We start from the raw sequence: 20549 nt of genomic DNA, 5'->3' as shown, positions 1-20549 counted from the left end.
TTTTTGAGTCCCACACTAAATAGCTGTTTGCAAAGAGATTACTTTATTTTTTTTAACATTTATTAGCTTTATGGGATCATGAGCTTTGGAATAGAAAAAGGCAAAGTCCATCTTTTACAATACCCACTAGCTCCAAAGCCAGTACTAAATGTTGACTGGAGCTGAGCAGCCAAAAAACATAGTTATCCTGTAACCAATTTAACAAGGTAAGCCTAAATTCAAGAGACTGAAACAAGGGACTCTTTTTGCCTATGCATGGGTAGCTAATGTGGTAATAAAATAACATAACTAATGCCTGCTATGAAAAAAACCAAAATACATATAGCACAGACAACATCTTAGCAAGTTTATAAAAGGAAGGACAGAAAATCCACCCACACAAACACAATATCAGAATAAAAATGTTGTTATAGATAATCATGATTTGTAACTACTTGGGTTTATATAGTACCTTTTATCCAAAGATCTCAATGCATTTTGCAAATATTTCTGAATTAGAGCTCTCCACCCCCTTTGAGGTAAAAGGAGGAATGCAAGCCAAGTTTATAAATGAACTAACCTGGGACACAATGACCATGTCTTCGCTTGTTGCACTGGAGATTGATCTTGCGGAATTTGATTTAGCAGATCTAGTTAAACCCGCTAAATTGAATGATTGGCACCAGTAGTCCTTGCAGTCATGAAGACGGCACCACTCTCAGCTTAAGGTAAGCTGATTCCAGCTACGTATTTTATGTAGCTGGAGCTGCGTGCCTGACCCCAACCTTCCAGGTCTAATGGAGACCAGGCCATAGTGAGTCAGTAGAGCTCAAACAACCCAGGAGTCCTGAATGCCAATATCCTGTTCTAAAGCCCAGACTATATTTCCCACCCACTAGCTATAACAAAAGAACCTAACAACAAACTACCTCAATATACTGGTTGCAGAGCACCTGGAGAAGAGTAAATTCTGCATTTGATTACTCTATTATAAAAAGGTGAGTCTGCTTTTCACTGTAAGACATTTGCTCTAGTGGAGCTATCCCCTATCTTACATTCCTAAATGGCAGCTGAGCTCTTTTGGAAAAGCTGTCCTTGGACAAAAACTACTTATACTAGTATACATGGGAATTCTACATTCCTTTCACCTCAGTAGCAAAATACTCAGTTTGCCAGTGTGTTAATATCCCTGAAGAAAAAAGTCTTGCTATCCGGTAGCTTTTAAAAGCTGCCCTAGGAAGCCAATACAAGAAGGCTGAAAGGGGCAGTGTGTTGAAACTAGAAGTGTGGAGCGGGCAGGATCAGAAAAACGCAGACACAAAAATTTAAGAAAAATCAGGCACGGAAAAAGGCAATGGCCACTGGTGGAGTAGCATGACAGCATTACAGAAGAACAGTGGGAGGAACAGAAATGTGAAGCTGAACAAGAATAATGGAGGGAGGAAAAGCCAATGAGGATGGCGCTGAATGTTAGCAATGATGCCATTGTTCGACTATTGAAAAGTCCATTTCAAGGGGATGCCCACACCCATATAATCTTTCTGGAATACCTACATAGTTGTACAGATGGTAGCATGACAGACAGAAAAATCCATGGAGAGACACATGCCTGTACTCCATCATTATGAATTTTATGAGCACTCCTACAGGATTTCCTCTTGAAGTTAGTATCAGTGCATCACTATTCAGAATTACAAAATGCCCATCTGTGGTGCTAAGTGGAAATAATCTAAGCAGTCATTCTTTCTCAGGAGCCAAGATTCCTAACTCAGCTTTATCTAAGGACTTAATAGTGCCCATGGACAGTGGGTTTAAAAGGCAAGGATTACCTCCCCTGGGTCTTAGTGCCCGAACACTCCTGCTTTCCTAGCCCTAGTCTGAACATTCCTGCAGGAATCCCACAGTGGGCTGTTGCAGCCTGGTGAGTTTTCCTGGCAGGAGAGGAAGGAAATCTAGTAACTTAAAAGTAAAAAGCTTTCCAGCTTGCCAGACCTAACATCGTAACATTGAGCCCGTAAAAAGTCTATGCTCCATTTTCTTTAGAAAGAAATTGTAGAAGCGTGTTGTGGGTTTTTTTCCCTCCAAATGTCATTTACTACATTTGAGTTGAGGGATTTGGCTAGAAGGGGATGAACAGGGAGAGGGAAGGAAAAGAAAGGGGAGACAGTGGGGAAGGGGTGGGTTTGGGCAAGGGGTGGGGAGGACTGGTCAGAATCACAGGCTAGGGAGCTTGCCTCCCAAAGCAGCAGATTCACCCATCATGCATATCTGTCCCCATTTGTTACTAGCTCTCCATACTCCATGTGCTGATATTCTCTCTGCTTCATAAGGATTCTCTCCATGCTTCGGTTCTTCCACCATTCCTGGAAAATAATCCTTGGCTTGGTAATTAGTGAACATGATTAACTGCCCATTAGAGAATAGGGAAAAGATTAATAAAATTCCTCATTGAATGCACGGATCTTGACAGAAGTAAATTCCTTTAGCCAGGGATCTGACATAAAAACAATAACCTATCTGCTAAAATTGGGGAAAACAAGGTCAGGATCAATGTTCCCTCTAATCTTTTCCATCCATGTGTGGAATAAATGTTATTTGCTCTGAGAATTGTGCAAATCTGCACCACCAGGAAAAACATAAACCTAGCTGTGAACACTCTTCTAATGAGCTGGGCAGCATTGGAATCTCTCCTGAGTAGCTGCACAAATACATAACTTATAGAGAATAGTGGTCAGGACCTTACTTGAACAGTTTAGAAAGCAATTAAAAGTGTCCAGAGAGGGTCCACAGAGTAATGAGACTTCAATCAGCAGATCTAAGTGAACTTCTTCACACGCAATCTCTGCCTATGGCAGATGCAAAGGAATGAGTTCTACATCTCTATTAATCCACCAACGTTTTGTCAAAGGGAGTTTCAGGCTACATTGTGATTAATGTCAATTTAGTGGGGCTGCTTCAGAAAAATAGTGAGCTCAATCCTAATTAGTTTCTGAGAAAGTCAAAGACATCACGAAGTAATAATAAGACTTTGTACTTTCATCTGGGCATCTTTACACAGCTGGGTAAGCATTACCACTGGCGCTGGTAGGAATTCTCACAGAACACTGTTTTGTCAGATGAGATGAGTAAAAAATGAAATGGTCAGATGGAATCCTGCTTGAAAGGCAGGTTTCAAAACTTCTCAGTAGCCCTCTTGAAGGACTGTCCCAGGATCTGGGAACTCCAGGCTTTCCAGGGTCCATGGCTCCAGGGTAGCTTGCCATACATACCACCCATGTAATGTTCTTTCTAATATTTATTATCCATGAGTAGATTTTTTCCATCCATGTGTGAAATCATTTGTACATAAGAACATACGAACGACCGTACTGGGTCAGACCAAAGGTCCATCTAGCCCAGTAGCCTGTCTGCTGACAGTGGCCAGCACCAGGTGCCCCAGAGAGGGTTGACCGAAGACAATGATCAAGCAATTTGTCTCCTGCCATCCCTCTCTAGCCTCTGACAAACAGAGGCCAAGGACACCATTTTATCCCCTGGCTAATAGCCTTCTATGGACCTAACCTCCGTGAAATTATCTAGCTTCTCTTTAAACTCTATTATAGTTCTAGCCTTCACAGCCTCCTCTGGCAAGGTGTTCCACAGGTTGACTACACGCTGTGTGAAGAAGAACTTTCTTTTATTAGTTTTAAACCTGCTACCCATTAATTTCATTTGGTGTCCTCTAGTTCTTCTATTATGGGAACTAATAAATAACTTTTCTTTATCCGCCCTCTCCACACCACTCATGATTTTATAGACCTCTATCATATCCCCCCTCAGTCTCCCCTTTTCTAAACTGAAAAGTCCCAGTCACTTTAACCTCTCCTCATATGAGACCTGTCCCAAACCCCTAATCATTTTAGTTGCCCTTTTCTTAACCCTTTCCAAGGCCAAAATATCTTTTTTGAGGGGAGGAGACCACATCTGTACACAGTATTCAAGATGTGGGCATACCATAGTTTTATACAGGGGCAGTAAGATATTCTGTGTCTTATTTTCTATCCCTTTCTTAATAATTCCTAGCATCCTATTTGCCTTTTTGACCGCCACTGCACACTGTGTGGAAGTTTTCAGAGAACTGTCCACGATAACTCCAAGATCTCTTTTCTGATTTGTTGTAGCCAAATTAGCCCCCATCATACTGTACATATAGTTGGGGTTATTTTTCCTGATGTGCGTTACTTTACACTTATCCTCATTAAATTTCATTTGCCATTTTGTTGCCCAATCACTCAGTTTGGTGAGATTTGTATGTGCACCAAGGCATGTGTGAATGTGCACCACCAGTAGAAACATAAAACCCTTGGTGGTCCCTCTGCTAATCAGCCAGGTGGCATTTGAATTTCTCCTGAGCGGCTGCACAAGTGCACAGCTTAGAGGGAATACTGCCCCCAGGGCTTTCAGGTTTCCTGACATGGAGCCAGGAGTCTGGCAGAAAGTCCCAGTTCTACTCAGTGCTCTCAGGGTTTAGATCCCTGACTCTGCAGCAGGGAGCCTGGAAGTCCTGAGGGCTGTTTTTGCAGAGTTGGGAGACTGGCAGCCCTGGGAGCCATGATTCTCACACTCCCAGCTCAGCTGTGACTCCAAAGGCTTCAAGATTCTAAACTCTGCATCAACCCTGGGAGCATAGCTGAGCAGGTGGTCTTGTAACTTGGGCTGGGGTTCCCGTGTGGAATTTCATTTACAAATTTTCACAAAGAAACATTTTCCGTACTGCAAAATGACATCTTGAGGGGAATTTCCGCTTTTTGTTCTGAAATTAAACTACTATTTTTCCAGAATTTTGGCATTTCCCTGAGAACGGAAATTCCAGCTTTTGATCTGCTCTACTTGTCACCCCCCTCTTACCAGGGCAAGGTCAGCTCCCAGGCTAATGCGCTAAGTGACGCAGTATTAGATGAAGATGGACAGCCCTTGGTGGGGAAAGAACAGGTTAAGAACTATTTAAAAAAGCTAAACGTACATAAATCCATGGGTCCGGACTTAATGCATCTGAGGGTACTGAGGGAGTTGACAAATGTCATTGAGGAGCCTTTGGCCATTATCTTTGAAAAGTTGTGGAGATCGGGAGAGATCCTGGATGATTGGAAAAAAGCAAATGTAGTGCCCATCTTTAAGAAAGGGAAGAAGGACGATCTAGGGAACTATAGGCCGGTCAGTCTTACCTCAGACCCTGGAAAAATCATGGAGGGGATCCTCAAGGAATCCATTTAGAAGCACTTGGAAGAGGGAAAGGTGATCAGGGGTAGTCAGCATAGATTCACAAAGGGAAAGTCGTGCCTGACCAATCTGATTAGCTTCTATGATGAGGTAACTAGCTCTGTGGATATGGGAAAGTCAGTGCAGATAACACTAAGCTAGGGGGAGAAGTAGATACACTGCAGGGCAGGGATAGAGTCCAGAGTGACTTAGACAAACTGGAGGATTGGGCCACAAGAAATCTGATGAGGTTCAACAAGGACAAGTGTAGAGTCCTGCACTTGGGACAGAAGAATCCCAAGCATAATTACAGGCTGGGGACCAACTGGCTAAGTAGCAGTTCTGCAGAAAAGGACCTGGAGATTAGCTGATAAGCTGGATGTGAGTCAACAGTGTGCCCTTGTAGTCAAGCAGCTAATAGAATATTAGGTTGCATTAAGAGGAGCATTGCCAGTAGATCCAGAGATGTGATTTTTTCCTCTTTATTTGGCTCTGGTGAGGCCACATCTGGAGTATTATGTCCAGTTCTGGGCCCCCAATTACAGGAAGGATATGGATGCATTGGAGATGGTCCAGCAGAGGGCTACCAAAATGATTAGAGGGCTGGAGCATATGACTTATGAGTAGAGGCTGAGGGAGTTGGGTCTATTTAGTCTGCAGAAGAGAAGAGCGAGGGGGGATTTGATAGCACCCTTCAACTTCCTTAAGGGAAGTTCCAAAAAGGCTGGAGAAAAGCTGTTCACAGTAGTGATGGATGGCAGAACAAGGAGCAATGGTCTAAAGTTGCAGTGGGAGAGGTCCAGGCTGGATACTAGGAAAAACTATTTCCCTAGGAGGGTGGTGAAGCACTGGAATGAGTTACCTAGGGAAGTAGTGGAGTCTCCATCCCTAGAGGTGTTTAAGACTCAGCTTGACAAAGCCCTGGCTGGGTTGATTTAATTGGAATTGGTCCTGTCTTGGGCAGGGGGCTGGACTTGATGACCTCCTGAGATCTCTTCCAACTCTATGGTTCTATCTTATACATGCTGGTTCAGTCAGAACATCTCTCTCTATTCATCATGTTGTCATCATGACCTCATATTTAGGATGGGTCAATGTGTTCCTGTTATTGGTGGGGAATATGTTTTTATTGAGGTGTTCTGGTACCACCCTTCTGGGACATCCTTCCATGAGTGTTCTGTGTCTAGCAATATCAGCCCTATGCTTGTGAAATTCTGGGACCAGAGTCTGCCTCTTGCTAACAACATGACTTTGCTTTAAGGAAAAGGGACTGAACTTCCTTTTCCAAAATCTCAGAAGGCAGCCAATCTCTTCAAAGGAAGAAAAATGAGAAATTCCCAATTAAGTAACAATAAAGAGATAATGCTTGGCTGACAGCTCTGCAAACTAGGTCATTAGAGTTGTTTCCTGCTTCTTACAACCACAAATGACCATTACCTGCCTGTCTGCATCTCACCAGAAACAATTTAGATCATTTACTAATGAGAAGTGAAACTTTATTTTTGCTCCCTGCTTCACTGGTCGGTCAGGAAGAAATTCCTTACCAAGAGTCTAGTGAGAAATGCTTTTTGACAATATTACTTGGATACTATTAAGTAGCTTGTTATTCTTTATCAGGTTCATGCCTTACTATTATTAATTAGAACTATCAGTGGCGAAAGGAGGTTATTTTTCTCTGCATGCACTGGCCATACAGTCTCTGCCATGTAGACACAAAGGACTAAATTCACTGATGCCTGATGTGAAGGCATATTTGAACATCAGTGAAAGTCCCATGTCAGCAATGAATTTGACCTATGCTACCATAACTATGACTCCACAATCAGCCTCTATTTCATGTTTTGTGATTCTAAAGAAACACGGCCTTGATTTTTGCCTCATAGAAATTTCTATTGAGAGCCAAGTTGAACCTTGACCTTCGCAGAAGACTAGTAGACAGGTATGATCTCAAGAGAGAATTTCAGAGTCCTGATACCAGTCCAACCTATTAGAATAAATTGAAATGTACAGTGGAAGTTATGGCAAATTCTGTATTGAGTACATATTTTTGCCTTTCCTGATTTTAATCTGGGGAAGATTAAGGATCTATTTCTGCTCCCACTAAAAACAACTTCAATAGCATCAAGCTTGGGCACACTAATTATTCCTGTGATCTTTATTTTAATACTATATTTTCATGATACCTGTGATCACTAGAGTTGACTGAAAAAAATGAAATTTTTGCCCCCCTTCAATCTTCTTCCTGAGTTGTGATGAAACGTAAAATAATATTTTTCATGGGCTGAAAACTCTAGAAAAATTTTCATTCGGGAATATTGAAACTGGGTTGAGAATAATTATTTATTTCAATACCATTGATCACAATTAAATGTTTAGGCACTCCTGAATTGAAACTTTTCATTTCCATTTCTGAAATGGAAAGTTTTATTTCAAGTTAATGTTAATCACACTGTGTCATGATAACTTAGCCGCAGTGAGATGCCACAATGCATAATGGGAAATGTAGTCTAGTCAGGCTACGTCTACACTATAGCCTTCTTTTGGAAGAAGCTTTTTTTGGAAGAGAGTTTCCAAAAAAATTCTTCTTCCAAAAGAGCGTGGCCATGCTGCAAAAGTGCCTCTAAAAAGTGATCTGCTTTTTCGAAAGAGAGCATCCAGACTTAATGGACAATCTCTTGCATGTAAGCTGTGATTACTATGGATGGAATGGCCACCAAGGCATCTGTGCTTTTTCCTGTTTCCTCTTCTTTTGAAAGAACTCCCTCTTCCTTGTCCACACACGCCTTTTTGCAAAAGAGCTCTTTCGCAAAAAGGTTTCTTCCTCGTAGAATGAGAATTACCAATGCCGGAAAAACACATCTGTTTTCAATTTTCATGCGGAAAAACACAGTTGTTCATCAAGTTTTGTCGAAAAAGGACCATTTTTCTGACAAAGCTCTGTAGTGTAGACATACCCTCAAAGACCAGAGCTTAAAGGGGAAAATGAACGCATAAGGGGCCAATGTTCCCTCTACTTGTTCTGCCCATATGCAGAATAAATTTTGTTATGTGCACTGAGCATGTGAGGATGTGCCCCACTAGTAGAAACACAGGTTGCTTGTAGGCTCTGTGGCACTCTGTACATCAGCTGGGCAGCATTTGAATTTCTCTTGGGTGACTGCCCAAGCACTTAGTACACAGGGCACACTGTGAGGGACCTAGCACTAAGCCTTCATGAAGGTTCAGATGGACACAAACATTCATATATCCAAACAACCAACAAGGAAATGTTTCAGTTTGATTTTCCCCAACAGAAAATTCTGTTTTTCCATAGAAAGTTTTATTTAAATGAAATCCCATTTTCTGACAAAGTTTCATTTGAAGTATTCTGATCATCTCTATGTTCACTCATACTTTTTTAAACTGCAGTATCACCAATCCCAAGCATTCAAAAACTGTGAAGCAGAACCCCAAAATCATGAGACTGTCTTAAAAAAAATCATGAGATTGAAATGAAAAAACCCCACAACCTTATTCACTATTTTATTTTTTGCGTCTCTGAGATACACTTACTTCATATTTTCAAATTTTCCCTTGCAACCAGAGAAAGGACTAAAAACTTACTTCTGAAAAAGGAAAATGGGATGATCATGCCATCATATGTCTCCAAGAGCTGGGGATTTAACATAGACTATCATGACACAATAGCTTTGTGAACACTGGCAACACTAACTGTCCAGCTCAAACTACAGCCCTAGTCAAAACCTTGGACCTGATTATCTTTTCCCATTGGTTTTAAACCCATGCACTGATTTCTATGTGGTGAATTTTCTCCTGAATTATATTGGTGTTAGAAAGAGGAGAAATAGATGCTAAAAGTTTAATAGCTGTGTCAGGCTATTTCAAAGGCTAGGATGCCTTAATTCTGGTGGGAGCAGCATGTAATGTATATCACTTAATTAGAGGGAGGTAATTTTTACTACTAACAAGACCACACTGAGTTTTTAGTGCTAAATATATCATTCCGCAAGAAGACTTTACAAAATGTCAGAGGCATTACTGTCCTTTCAGTACTACTCAGAGTGGATAGGACAAAGTTGCCTTGTAATGCTTGCCGCAGAACCAATAACAGAATGCTGATTGTTCATACCTGAAGGTTACATCTACACTGGCATGATTTTCCAGAAATGCTTTTAACGGAAAAGTTTTCCGTTAAAAGCATTTTTGGAAAAGAGCATCTAGATTGGCACGGACGCTTTTCCACAAAAGCACTTTTTGCGGAAAAGCGTCCGTGCCAATCTAGACACGCTTTTGCGCAAAAAAGCCCCGATCGCCATTTTAGCCACCGGGGCTTTTTTGCACAAAACAGTACTGTGCTGTCTACACTGGCCCTCTTGCACAAATGATTTGCGCAAGAGGGCTTTTGCCCGAACGGGAGCAGCACAGTATTTCTGCAAGAACACTGACGATCTTACATGAGATTATCAGTGTTCTTGCGGAAATTCAAGCGGCCAGTGTAGACAGCTGCAAGTTTTTCTGCAAAAGTAGATGATTTTGCGGAAAAACTTGCCAGTCTAGATGCAGCTGAACAGTTTGGACCTGGTTTCTGCAGAGGTGGTTTGATAATAAAAATAAGCAATGCTCTGGGGCTACATCTAGACTGCAGGCTTCTTTTGGAAGAAGCTTTTCTGGAAGAGATCTTCTGAAAAAATTTCTTCCAAAAGAGAGCGTCCACACTGCCAAAGCGCATTGAAAAAAATCCATCTGTTTTTTCAAAAGATAACGTCCACACTATCTTGAAGTGTGGATGCTATCTTGCATTTCAGCTTTGATTACTATGGATGAAGTAGCCACGAGAGCACCTGTGCTTTTTTCCTCTTTCCTGTTCTTTTGAAAGAACTCCCTCTTTCACATCCCCACACACCTTTTTCTGAAAGAGCTCGTTCAGAAAAAGGCTTCTTCCTCATAGAAAGAGGTTTACCAATGTCGGAAAACCCCTTCTGTTCTTTTGATTTTCTTTCGAAAGAATGTGACTACAGTGTGGACGTAAGTAAAGTTTTTTCAGAAAAACAGCCTTTTTCCCAAAAACACCCTCTGTAGTGTAGACATAACCTGGGGTAGAAATTCACTATTCCATTGTCCACCCACACCTGGGAGAGCAGCATTTGGGCAGGCTAGATGCAGGAAATCTATCTTTTGGCCATAGACCTGCAGGATAACCCTCTGCTTGTCCAATTGCAATGAAGCTGCCTCATTTTAGTACAGAGGCTCTCAGCTCCCTCTTCATCTGGATCATACTCTGAAAGGACTTTGGCAGGCATCATGAGATACTGAGGGTCTGTTGCCTTCCTTTTGTTACGAGTGTGGGTCCAACATAGACGAGGGCTTTTGGAGCTGCTTTCCTTTTCATAGCTTTATCTGATTTCAATGTGTAGAACACTAGAAATGAAGATCCCTCAAGGAACTTTGTTAGAAGCATAATATATTTTTGGATAAAAATCAGTTTATGGGTGTGCTGTGCTCTGTATCAAATACTCAGTGATAGAGTATTGCCTAAAGCAAAGGTGAGCAAATCCTTGTTCATGGGCCAGATCCAATCTCCTAGCTTAGCCCCTAGTAGGCCTCAGCACCACTGCATTTACCTGTGCCTCTGCAGGTACAGGGGATCATAGCTCCCATTGGCTGTGGATCACTGTTGTTGGCCAATGGGAGCTGCAATCGCCCTTACTTGCAGAAGCGCAGGTAAATATAGTGGCAGCAGCCCACCAGATACTAACCCTGGTGAACAACTGCTGTTTTATTGCCCACGCTGGTCTAAGGGCTAGAGAAGGAAATTATGTGCCATTAAGAATTTAATATAAGAATCGACATTCTGGGTCAGACCAAAGGTCTATCTAGCTCGGTATCCTATCTTCCAACAGTGGCCAATGCCAGATGCCCCAGAGGGAGTGAACAGAAACAGGTAGTTATTAAGTGATTTATCTCCTATCTTCCATTCCTGCCCCTGATAAACAGAAGCTAGGGACACCATTCCTACCCATTCTGTCTAATGTTAAAGTCCTGGTCTTCACAACATTCTCTGGCAAGAAGTTCCATAGGTTGATTGTGTGCTGTGTGAAGAAAAAATTTCCTTTTGTTTGTTTTAAACTTACTACCTATTAATTTCATTTGGTGTCCCCGAGTTTTTATGTTATTGGAACATATTCCTGGCTCTGGCACTAACTCACTGTGTGACTTCCAAAAAATTCCTGTGGAAAAGACTATTTGCTGATTAGGATACATGGCTAGGACTGATCAGCTTTGGGTTCTATTTCCTGCTCTGAGAAAGTCATCTTGTATTACCTTGGCTAAGTTTCCAAGATTTTCTACAAAATGACACCACCCTGCTGCAGGCAGGTTTTGTGAGGATAAATACCTAGAGGTACCACAGCGATGGGAATCAGAGAGTAAGCTTTTCAGAATCACTCAGGACTGGCTTATGACTACTCTTTCAGAAGTCTATGGGACATAATGATAAGGACTTTGGAAAAATACCACTCTCAATCTCTTACTTCTCAGAGTCTTCATTAGTGGCATGAGGATCTGTGTTCTCCCCAAGCTGTGTGGCAGCATAGACTACAGCTGCTTAATGAACCCTGCCCAGCTAGGGGCTCAGTACTCATGCACAGAGCTGCCTAGCTAGGGGAGGGACTGGAAGAGACAGTGAGTCTCTTCCAGCCAGTAGGGAGGAAACGCGGAGAGGATCATAACATGCTTTCGGGGGTATTGGGTGGATTATTATGGTCCAAATCACCTTAAATGATCACTTATCATCAGTAGGGTTCCATCTAAGTTGCACAACCATACAACCATGCAGCTGCCTAATAAGCCCCACATTGGGGCTCAGGGATGCAGCACACAGAGCAGTTGCAATTGGGGAAGAGACCACAGTGAGACAGGCAGGGAACTGTTGCAGCTGGGGAGAAGTGGGCCTCCCCAGGCAAACCCAGCCTCACCGGAGTTGCTATAGCCAGCAGAGAGGTGCCTCTCACTGAGCCTAGAGCTGCTGCTGTGACAGAGGACTAGGGGAGCCCTCTCTCCTGTGGGAGCGAATACCCAAACCTCCTCATCCCTATCCCCACCCCAGATCCTGCACCCTCAGCCACAGCCTTCACACTGGCACCCCAACCCTCACCCCCAGCTCTGAGTCCCCTCCTGAACTCCAGATCCCTCATCTTCAGTCTCACCCCAGAGCCTGAACTCTCAGTGAGAACCCTCATCCCCCCAACACTGAGCCCCCTCCTGCACTCTGAACCTCTTGGCCCTATCCCCACCACAGACTGTCCACCTGTAGAATGAATTGTATTATGTGCACCAACACGGAGGAGATGTGTTGCACATTTTCTCCATATGGGCTTACATAACAAAATTCATTCTACACATGGACATAAAACCTTAGAGGCAACACTGGTCCTCGCTGATGGTGAATTAACAGCTCAGTATCTGCTATAATTTATCTCGTGTAACCTTGTTTAAGTCAACAGTATTTCACAGGGTATAAAACAGGAAAAAATGTGGTCCAATTTTGTGCTTTGAAGTTCCAAATGAACGGAGCTAGTAATAAACATAACCCTGAAACAAAGACTGGCACTGACTACCCTCATCCTTTGGGAAAGATTAATCAAAACAATATGAGAATAAAAGAAAGCAGAAAATATCTGACCTCTTAAATGTTACAATACCTGAAATGGATACATTAAAAAAACAAAGACACAGAAAAAAAAAGGAAAGGAAAAACACCTCTAACGACAGTAAAGAAAGAATTGTAACTTTAATCTTTGTATGATGGGCATTTTTAATCAACTGTTTCTTTCTCTTATTGTTCTAATATCCAGAGAACAGAAACTCTAATTACAACCCCATGCTGAAGGCTGACCACTAATTATGGATGTTTATCTTCATTACTTGAGATTTCTGGGTACAAGACTAAGTCTGAACACAGCTGGTATACTGAAAATACAGTGATGCGTTTTCAGTGTCATCCATGGAAGTTTACCTAAGCCTGCAGAAATTGGTTTTCTGCTGCAAAGTCATTGAGGTCCATGGGCCTCAATTTGTGGAAGACAGTACCTTCTCAATTTTAACTGATCAATCTCTATTTGGTCATGGTCTAGTTATCTCCACACTGATCCTGCATACATTTTTGCATGTGCATAACATGTTAGGTACCTAAGTAATCACAGATTAAATTAAAGATGAACAAGGCATTGGCCTTGTTGTCTAATTCTCTTCCAATGCAGGATTATTTGCTTGGATATTGTATTTATTTCCTTTTCTAAACACTGGGTACTATGGGAAGATTGACAAATGTTCACTATTTAACAAGGATCACTATTTATTTTACATTTCACTATCCAGTCTAAAGGTCTCAGCCACCTATTCCTAGCCACATTGCAAGCTTCTTTATTAACAGTTTAAACTAAAAAAAACGTTATAAATCTTCTGCTATGTATTTTAGAGAATTTATGCATCTGTCTGTGTCTATCTGGCTGGCTGTGAGTCCATTTGTTCAAGAACTTCTCCTAAATTGTAGGAGCCAGGACCATCAAATTTGGTAGGCAACTTCCTCTTAGTATAACTTAATGCAAAGTCAGGGAGTGTTTGTGCCAGGACAATGGGATGTGCCTGGAATGTGACGGTTTCACATCTAATGGAAAGAAAGGGGCGTGATAGTAGGGACAGCTATACTCGTAAATGACCACAAGGGAGCAGCAAGTGCCTCAGCCCTGGGGAGCAGCCCATTGGCTGGCAGCACAGCTCCTCCCACCCCAGGCTGCCTGTGGGGTACAGCCGCCCATTGCGTAGTGTGGCTCCTGCTGCTCTGGGCTGGGCCTGAGCAACACCGGGTAAGCCTAGTATCACCATGCAAAGGAAGAGGGGCCGGTTCTCCAACATATATAAACTGATGTAACATCATTGATTTCATTTACATAAACTATGACTTTGGTTCATGATCTCTACAATGACTCAGCAATACATGCCAGCAAATTTGTTTTTTTCCCTGAATCAACATTCAGTTGAAATCAATTTCTTAAATCAGAGGCATATTTACTAGATTCAGGAGGATCTTGCAGAAGCAGTAAAAAAAGAGGATTAAGAGAGACAGAAAAGCATACTTAATCAGAAGCCACCAACATGACAGCTGGATTTGCAACTGTTAAGATAAATGGAAACCCTGTGTAGATTTCAAAAAAGGAAACATAATACACTGGACTTTCAAACTGCTTGGCCTCATCTTTGGTACAAGATGTTAATATGAAGATAAAGTAGACAGGCTATAAGTTTTTCAGTCAGAACTTTTTTTCACTGAAAAATACATTCTCGGCCAGCTGAAACATTTTGACAAAATGTTTGAGTGGAGAAAACCCTAAATATTAACCAAAAAAAAGTGTTTGAATGAAAACATTTAGATTTCTCGCTTCAAAATTACTTTTTACTGTGAAATTTGCTTCAGTTTATTTAATATATTTTGAAAAAATAAAAGCTCAAAATTTAAATGAAATGTTTCATTACAGTGTAGATGAAATGTTTCGACAATCAAAATACAAAATGTTTGACTCTAAACAAAATATTTTCAGCTTTTTGGTGCAGTGAAATTTTTTTGTTTGAGTCAATGTGAAACGAGGTGTACCGGTAGTTCGGAATAGGCACCCTAGTCCGAACTACCTAGTTCGAGCCCTGTGTAGCCACGCTGCACGGGGTTCGAAGCAGCGGGGATTTAAAAATGGCGGCTCCCCGCTTATGCTAATGAAGCCCGGGAAATTCAAATCCCGGGCTTCATTAGCAAGTGCGGTATGCATACATTACCCTCCTAGTTCGAACTAGGAGGGTAGTGTAGACATACCCTCAGTTATCTGGACAGTTCTAATTATAATCTCCCAACAGAGAAGTTAAAATATAGTTTACGGCAGTCACTTTTCACCATCTACAGCTCTATGTGTTTCAAGATGTTTCGTTACTTTGTTACTTCCCTCCTTAACTTGTATGTAAATTTCAAGCTCTCAGCAGGCTGCTCCTAACAGTAACATTTGATTACCTGCATTGGTCTTACAGGTGCATGTTAAGGAATATTAAGCAAAGACTCCAGTTGCGGGTATGCACCATTTGAACAAAATGCAGTTTTCAGTTCCACTTCAACACTACAGGACGTCCACTAGGAAAGCCCTGTTATCAACTAATGGGGCCCAGAGAGGATAGATTTGGAGCTAAATATTTCCTGCCGGGGTATGAATCCATCTTAAAATGGGCAAATGCACTGCTGAGGGAGTTCAATATTCCTGTCAGCCTTTGTCTGAGGAAAATATAGCACAGGGCCAGATCCTCAACTGCTGTAAATTGGTGCAGAACCACTGAAGTCAGCAGGACAAGGCTGATTTACACCAGCTCAGGGAGAGGCTCACAGTGACTAAGGCCCATTGGCTGCCAGATAAGTTAGGTTAAAAATATTTTAAAAGGCAACTTTGGATTCACAAAGGAATTTGCTTCTAGTCGGTCTGGTTTTAACTCTAATTTTTGGCTGTGTCGGCCTATATTTAAGGACAAGTAAACTGGGTGTAAATGTTACAAGTAGACAGGCTACAAGTTTTTCACAGGCCAGCTGTGATTTTCTGAAGTAATAATGGCAAATCCCAGAGAAACTGGTATTGTCATCATTCTGTGCTTGGTTTTCTCACTCCCACCTCATACCATCTTCTACATCCAACCCTGCCTATCATTGTCTTTCTTCCTTTGTCCACTAACATATATTAACCAAATGTGGGATGCTGAGTTTCTGAAAAAAACTTTCAGTATTCATAGTTGTATTATTCCACATTGAATAAACTAAATGGCCAGTTTATTCTCCAAGAAACCTGATGGTGAAATCTACATCCTTTCAGAGCACATCATCGTGCATTACAATAGATGCATAATGAGTCTTGAGAAAAAAATATGGCCCAATCTGTCATTGTGCTGATAATCTCTTGTGAGATGCTTAATCCCCAGTTTAGGGATGTAATAGGTTAACTGGTAAATCTCACCCTTAACCTGTCCAGGCTCTGCAGTATTTAAGCTTTATACTGAAGAGCCCACTGCAGTGTATGTAACCTTGTACAGGCCATCCTCGCTATAAGTCCAAGATATGTTCCAAAAACCTAGGATTTATAGCAAAATAACTTAAAGCGGGGAATTATTTTCCCTGTGGCTGACTTCCACAGGTGCAAACTGTGTTTGGGTTTTTTTTTGGTGTGACTTAAGAGCAGGGCACAGAATAACTTATAATGCATCAGTTCCTACAAGCATCAACAACATTAGTATGGAATCAATGTATACCTAAGTGACTTATAGCGGGGACACCTTATGACTGTTATAATTCTTTGCAATTACACGGTTACATTTTTAACTGCATTTTTACATCCCTAATGCCCAATTAAACCAGAGGAGTACTAGAGTTGGACCTGTAGTTATCAGAAGTTGAGGGTACTCAGCATCTTTCCTGATTATGGCCTCTATCTCTAAGATGTCCACTCTGTAGATTTACTAATTTTAAGATCTAGTTTTATCTCCCACATACCACAGATGATTGATTTTTACCCCATAATTCATACATCAAGCCCAACAGCTATGATGGTATCCTTTACAAAGGGACCCAATCTTGTATTATTTTAGAAAGCCAGGCAATATTGTATAGGAAAAGAACAAACTATTAATTCTCCATAAGATATATGAAAAACAGAAGTAAAAAATATATAAACAGGTCCAAATCCGTTCCACCCCAAACTTTTCAAATCTTCAAAAATCACATCTGAACTTTTTGTCTTGAGACAATCATTTCTGGTATTAATGATGTGTTGGCAGGTTAAATGAGTGAAAAAAGTAGGAATGAAAAATGAACGTAGGCTGTTTTTATTCTGAACTAGAGCAGTTCTGAGTACTGAGTGCAATGACCTGAAATAGCAAAGTCTTGAACTCTCAAAGTCACATGGTATCCTCAACTCAGAAGTGAAAGTTTGATTAGGATATATGTGCTGTCTGGCTTGAAGGGCTGTAGAAAGCACTCTGTTTATGAGCTGTGGATTTTTTCTTACACATTTGGGGCCTGATCCTGTCATTTTACACTTGTCTGTCACTCACTTGTGTGAAAAGTAATATACATGCCCAAGGTTTGGAAGACCTAATCTATACTACTAAAAGATCAGTGGCAAAATAAACTGGATTTTGGTTCAGCATGTTTCTCTCATGAAGACATCATATGCATTGGATAATTTCTCTTGTGTAGGTATTTGTGCTTTATTTGTTACAATTTTATCTTTTTTCTTTCTTCTTCCAATTCATGCTTATGAGTGGGAGGCACTTCACTTGCAAAGCGATTTTCTTCCCATCACATGGAGGTTCACTTTCATTTTCTGGTTCACAACAAAATAAGACTCACAATATTCACTATCTCTGGATGCATTTCTCAGGCTTTTTCCATTTTAATACATGTTTACTTGCTCTTCAAGCAAAGAAACTAGGAATGGCTAAGAAGTCAAGTGAACCTCAACTGGAGACAAGGAGACAGAGAAAGTATTAACAGATGAATGAGTTACACAGCACAAGCAAGGCTGCACATGAGTCTAATCCAGTGTCACTTTCTCACGGGCTACAGAAACACTTCAGGTGTGTCCACATTGCACCACAGATTGAAACAAGATACGCAATTTGAGCTTAACAAATTATGGATCTTATTTTGATTTTATTTTGAAATAGTTTATTTCAAAATTTGGCCCTTTCTACACAGTACTTATTTCAGAATAAATCACTATTCTGAAATGTCCCTTACTCCTCATGGAATGAAGTTTGCAGGGATGTCAGAATAGCGAGCCCATTATTTTTTGAAATAACGGATGCTCTCAAAAGATACAGAATAGCTATTTTGGGATACCTCCTGTATTCCAAAAAAGCTCTGCAGCATAGACATAACCTTCCAATCCCTCCACAGGATGGCTACACTGTGGCTGGGAGTGAACTGCCCAACCCAGGAAGACAGATTAGCAATGGCATTAATACACTAAACTTAGTTAATCAGGACACAGCACATAGGCCAGCAGAGGCTTGCACTACCCACATGAACTTAAACCCAGAAACTAAAATGGGCTTCTGCAGGGTGGAAAAAAACCCAGACCTGCACCAGTATTGCTATGTCTACATAGCTATTTCCAGCACGCTAGTGTGAGTTCTATTATAAGAAGACTGTCTATCTGGATAGGGAGGCTTGCTCTCAGCTGCAGTGTAGACAAACTCACTGAGGGACTGGAAGAGAGGGATGAAACAGGAGAAAGCAGCTACTAAGAAGGTTTGCAGTGGACTTTTTTTCCTGTCTTCTAGCCATTCAGTGACAAATTTTGCTGTCAGTTTCCCCAGTGTACCCCATTCATTGATTCAACCCCATTGAAATGAGAACAGAATTTAGCCCTTACATTATTACCTTGCTGGAATGGCATTAATCCCAGCAGAACTACTCTAGATTTACACCAAGGTGAGAGAACTGCAAGTGACACAGATACAAAGTCCTTAGATGAGAGTCTCCCCTGCATCAGAGTTTGTGCTAACTCTGCCCTGAAGCTGGCATAGCTAGCCAACACAGAGTCACCCTTCTGTGGACTAAATCACCTGTGAGAGAAGAGGCAAGGTGGAGGGGTGTGGTCGACGCTGGGCCCTGACAATCACTGATCTCTATGCATCTGACGAAGTGGGTTTTTGCCCACGAAAGCTTATGCTCCTACACTTCAGTTAGTCTATAAGGTGCCACAGGACTCTTCGTCGCTTTTGCAGATTCAGACTAACACGGCTACCCCTCTGATATTGATCTCTATGGCTCAGTATTTACTTTTGACAAACACCCTCCAAGATGCTGAATAGAGATTTGGGGTTTTCAATGTGTTTTAATAAGTCCAGTACACTGGTTTATACAATACAATGACAGTTCTTTGCTTTCTAGTGGAAGGACAATCAAAAGGGATTAAACTAGCCACACAGAGAACAGACTCCTGTAGGTCAGAGGATACTACTGGCAGCATTTCTTGCAGAGAGTGGTCTTCCATTAATTAAATGATAGGCTCTTACCTTAATTACATCTTCATCAGATGATCTACACTCCACTGATTCCAGAAGATCAGTCACTGTCCCATCAACCTCCACTGAAACCACCTTAACAGGGACAGCCACAGTTTTCCCAGTGAGAATCGCTGTGTTCAGGATCTCAGCTTCCTATAACATCAAACAACAAAACATTGGTTCAGATGTTCCTTCCTTGTCCCCATGTCTTCCATCAACCAGCAACTCTCCTTTTCTTGGTCCACCATTAAAACAATGAAATGTACGTTAATTTCCAGCTGATCTTCCAAGATTCTGGCACAGTGGACAGGACAATTATACAGTAAGTTGCACCAAGTGGAAGGTAATACTGAGGAGTGGGATCCTTCCCCAAGATTAAGGGATTGCCTTCAGACACATGTAATTAGGCATCTTGTTGCACTGATCTCCCCTTATAAAACTCAGTAGTTATGCTCAAAACTTTGCAGCAATGCAGCACTGTATGCTATTAGCCAGAGGTGGTATTTTAATGCATGGTTGGAGGAAAATGAGAGGTCTGTTTTTAAGGGTCCAGCTTGCTTCATGAAAGCACAGAATCATTCTCTTAGGGATGGCTGAGAAGAATCAAGGAACTCTAATCGTTAGAATACTGTGAGCCAGCAATATATGGAGAAGATGACAGTGCTGATTTGGATGTGTACTAGATCCCAGAATACCCTCTTCTGTAACCCTGTGTTAATTATTAATTATTGCTGTTATTTAGTATTTCTGCTATAGAAGTCCTAAATCCTACCTGAGATTGAGAACCATTGTACTAGGTGCTATACACATAATAAGAAAGAGTCTCAGACAACTTACATTTTAAACAAATAAAAGAAACAGAGAGACAAGGACATTCCTTATGTTATAGGCTAGTGAGCAGCAGAGCCAGGAATAGCATCACAGTCCAGTGCTCTAGCCACTCAACACAGCTGCCTCTCATGATGCTTCCAGAGTGTCTCTGATTCTGTACAGTGGATGTCCATTTGATTCTGATGCCAACCTCTCTTCTATCATCAGAGCTGTTGGGTACTTCCCCAGTTGACATTCAATGAATATCAGGTATTAGAGGATGACATCTAGAGGAGATTCCACATAGCATGGGCATGCATGTATCCAGTATTTAGCAATGGGTTCTTTAACTGAGAACCCGAGAAAAGATCTCCTAACAGCCATGTTGTTCACCTGAAAATACCACGATATCTTAACCTTTGTCTTTTTAC

The 20549-nt window shown here is 41.4% G+C and overlaps 1 protein-coding gene across 3 annotated transcripts in view; it reads right to left on the bottom strand.

Moving 5' to 3' along the window:
- TMEM132D (transmembrane protein 132D) overlaps window positions 1-20549 on the bottom strand; it is a 589482-nt gene that overhangs the window by 51075 nt on the left and 517858 nt on the right. For 2 of the 3 annotated variants that reach the window (XM_075898457.1, XM_075898459.1), the window contains one exon: window positions 19318-19461. The exons of the other annotated variant lie outside the window; for it this stretch is intronic. In XM_075898457.1, coding sequence (XP_075754572.1) covers window positions 19318-19461 — 144 coding nt within the window. The remainder of the gene's footprint in view (window positions 1-19317; window positions 19462-20549) is intronic. 3 annotated transcript variants of the gene reach the window in all.

Source organism: Pelodiscus sinensis, chromosome 15, assembly GCF_049634645.1.
Source record: "Pelodiscus sinensis isolate JC-2024 chromosome 15, ASM4963464v1, whole genome shotgun sequence".
In the NCBI taxonomy this organism is placed as follows: domain Eukaryota; kingdom Metazoa; phylum Chordata; order Testudines; family Trionychidae; genus Pelodiscus; species Pelodiscus sinensis.
The sequence above is the reverse complement of the archived record's forward strand: the minus strand, read 5'-3'. Positions and strand labels throughout refer to the sequence as shown.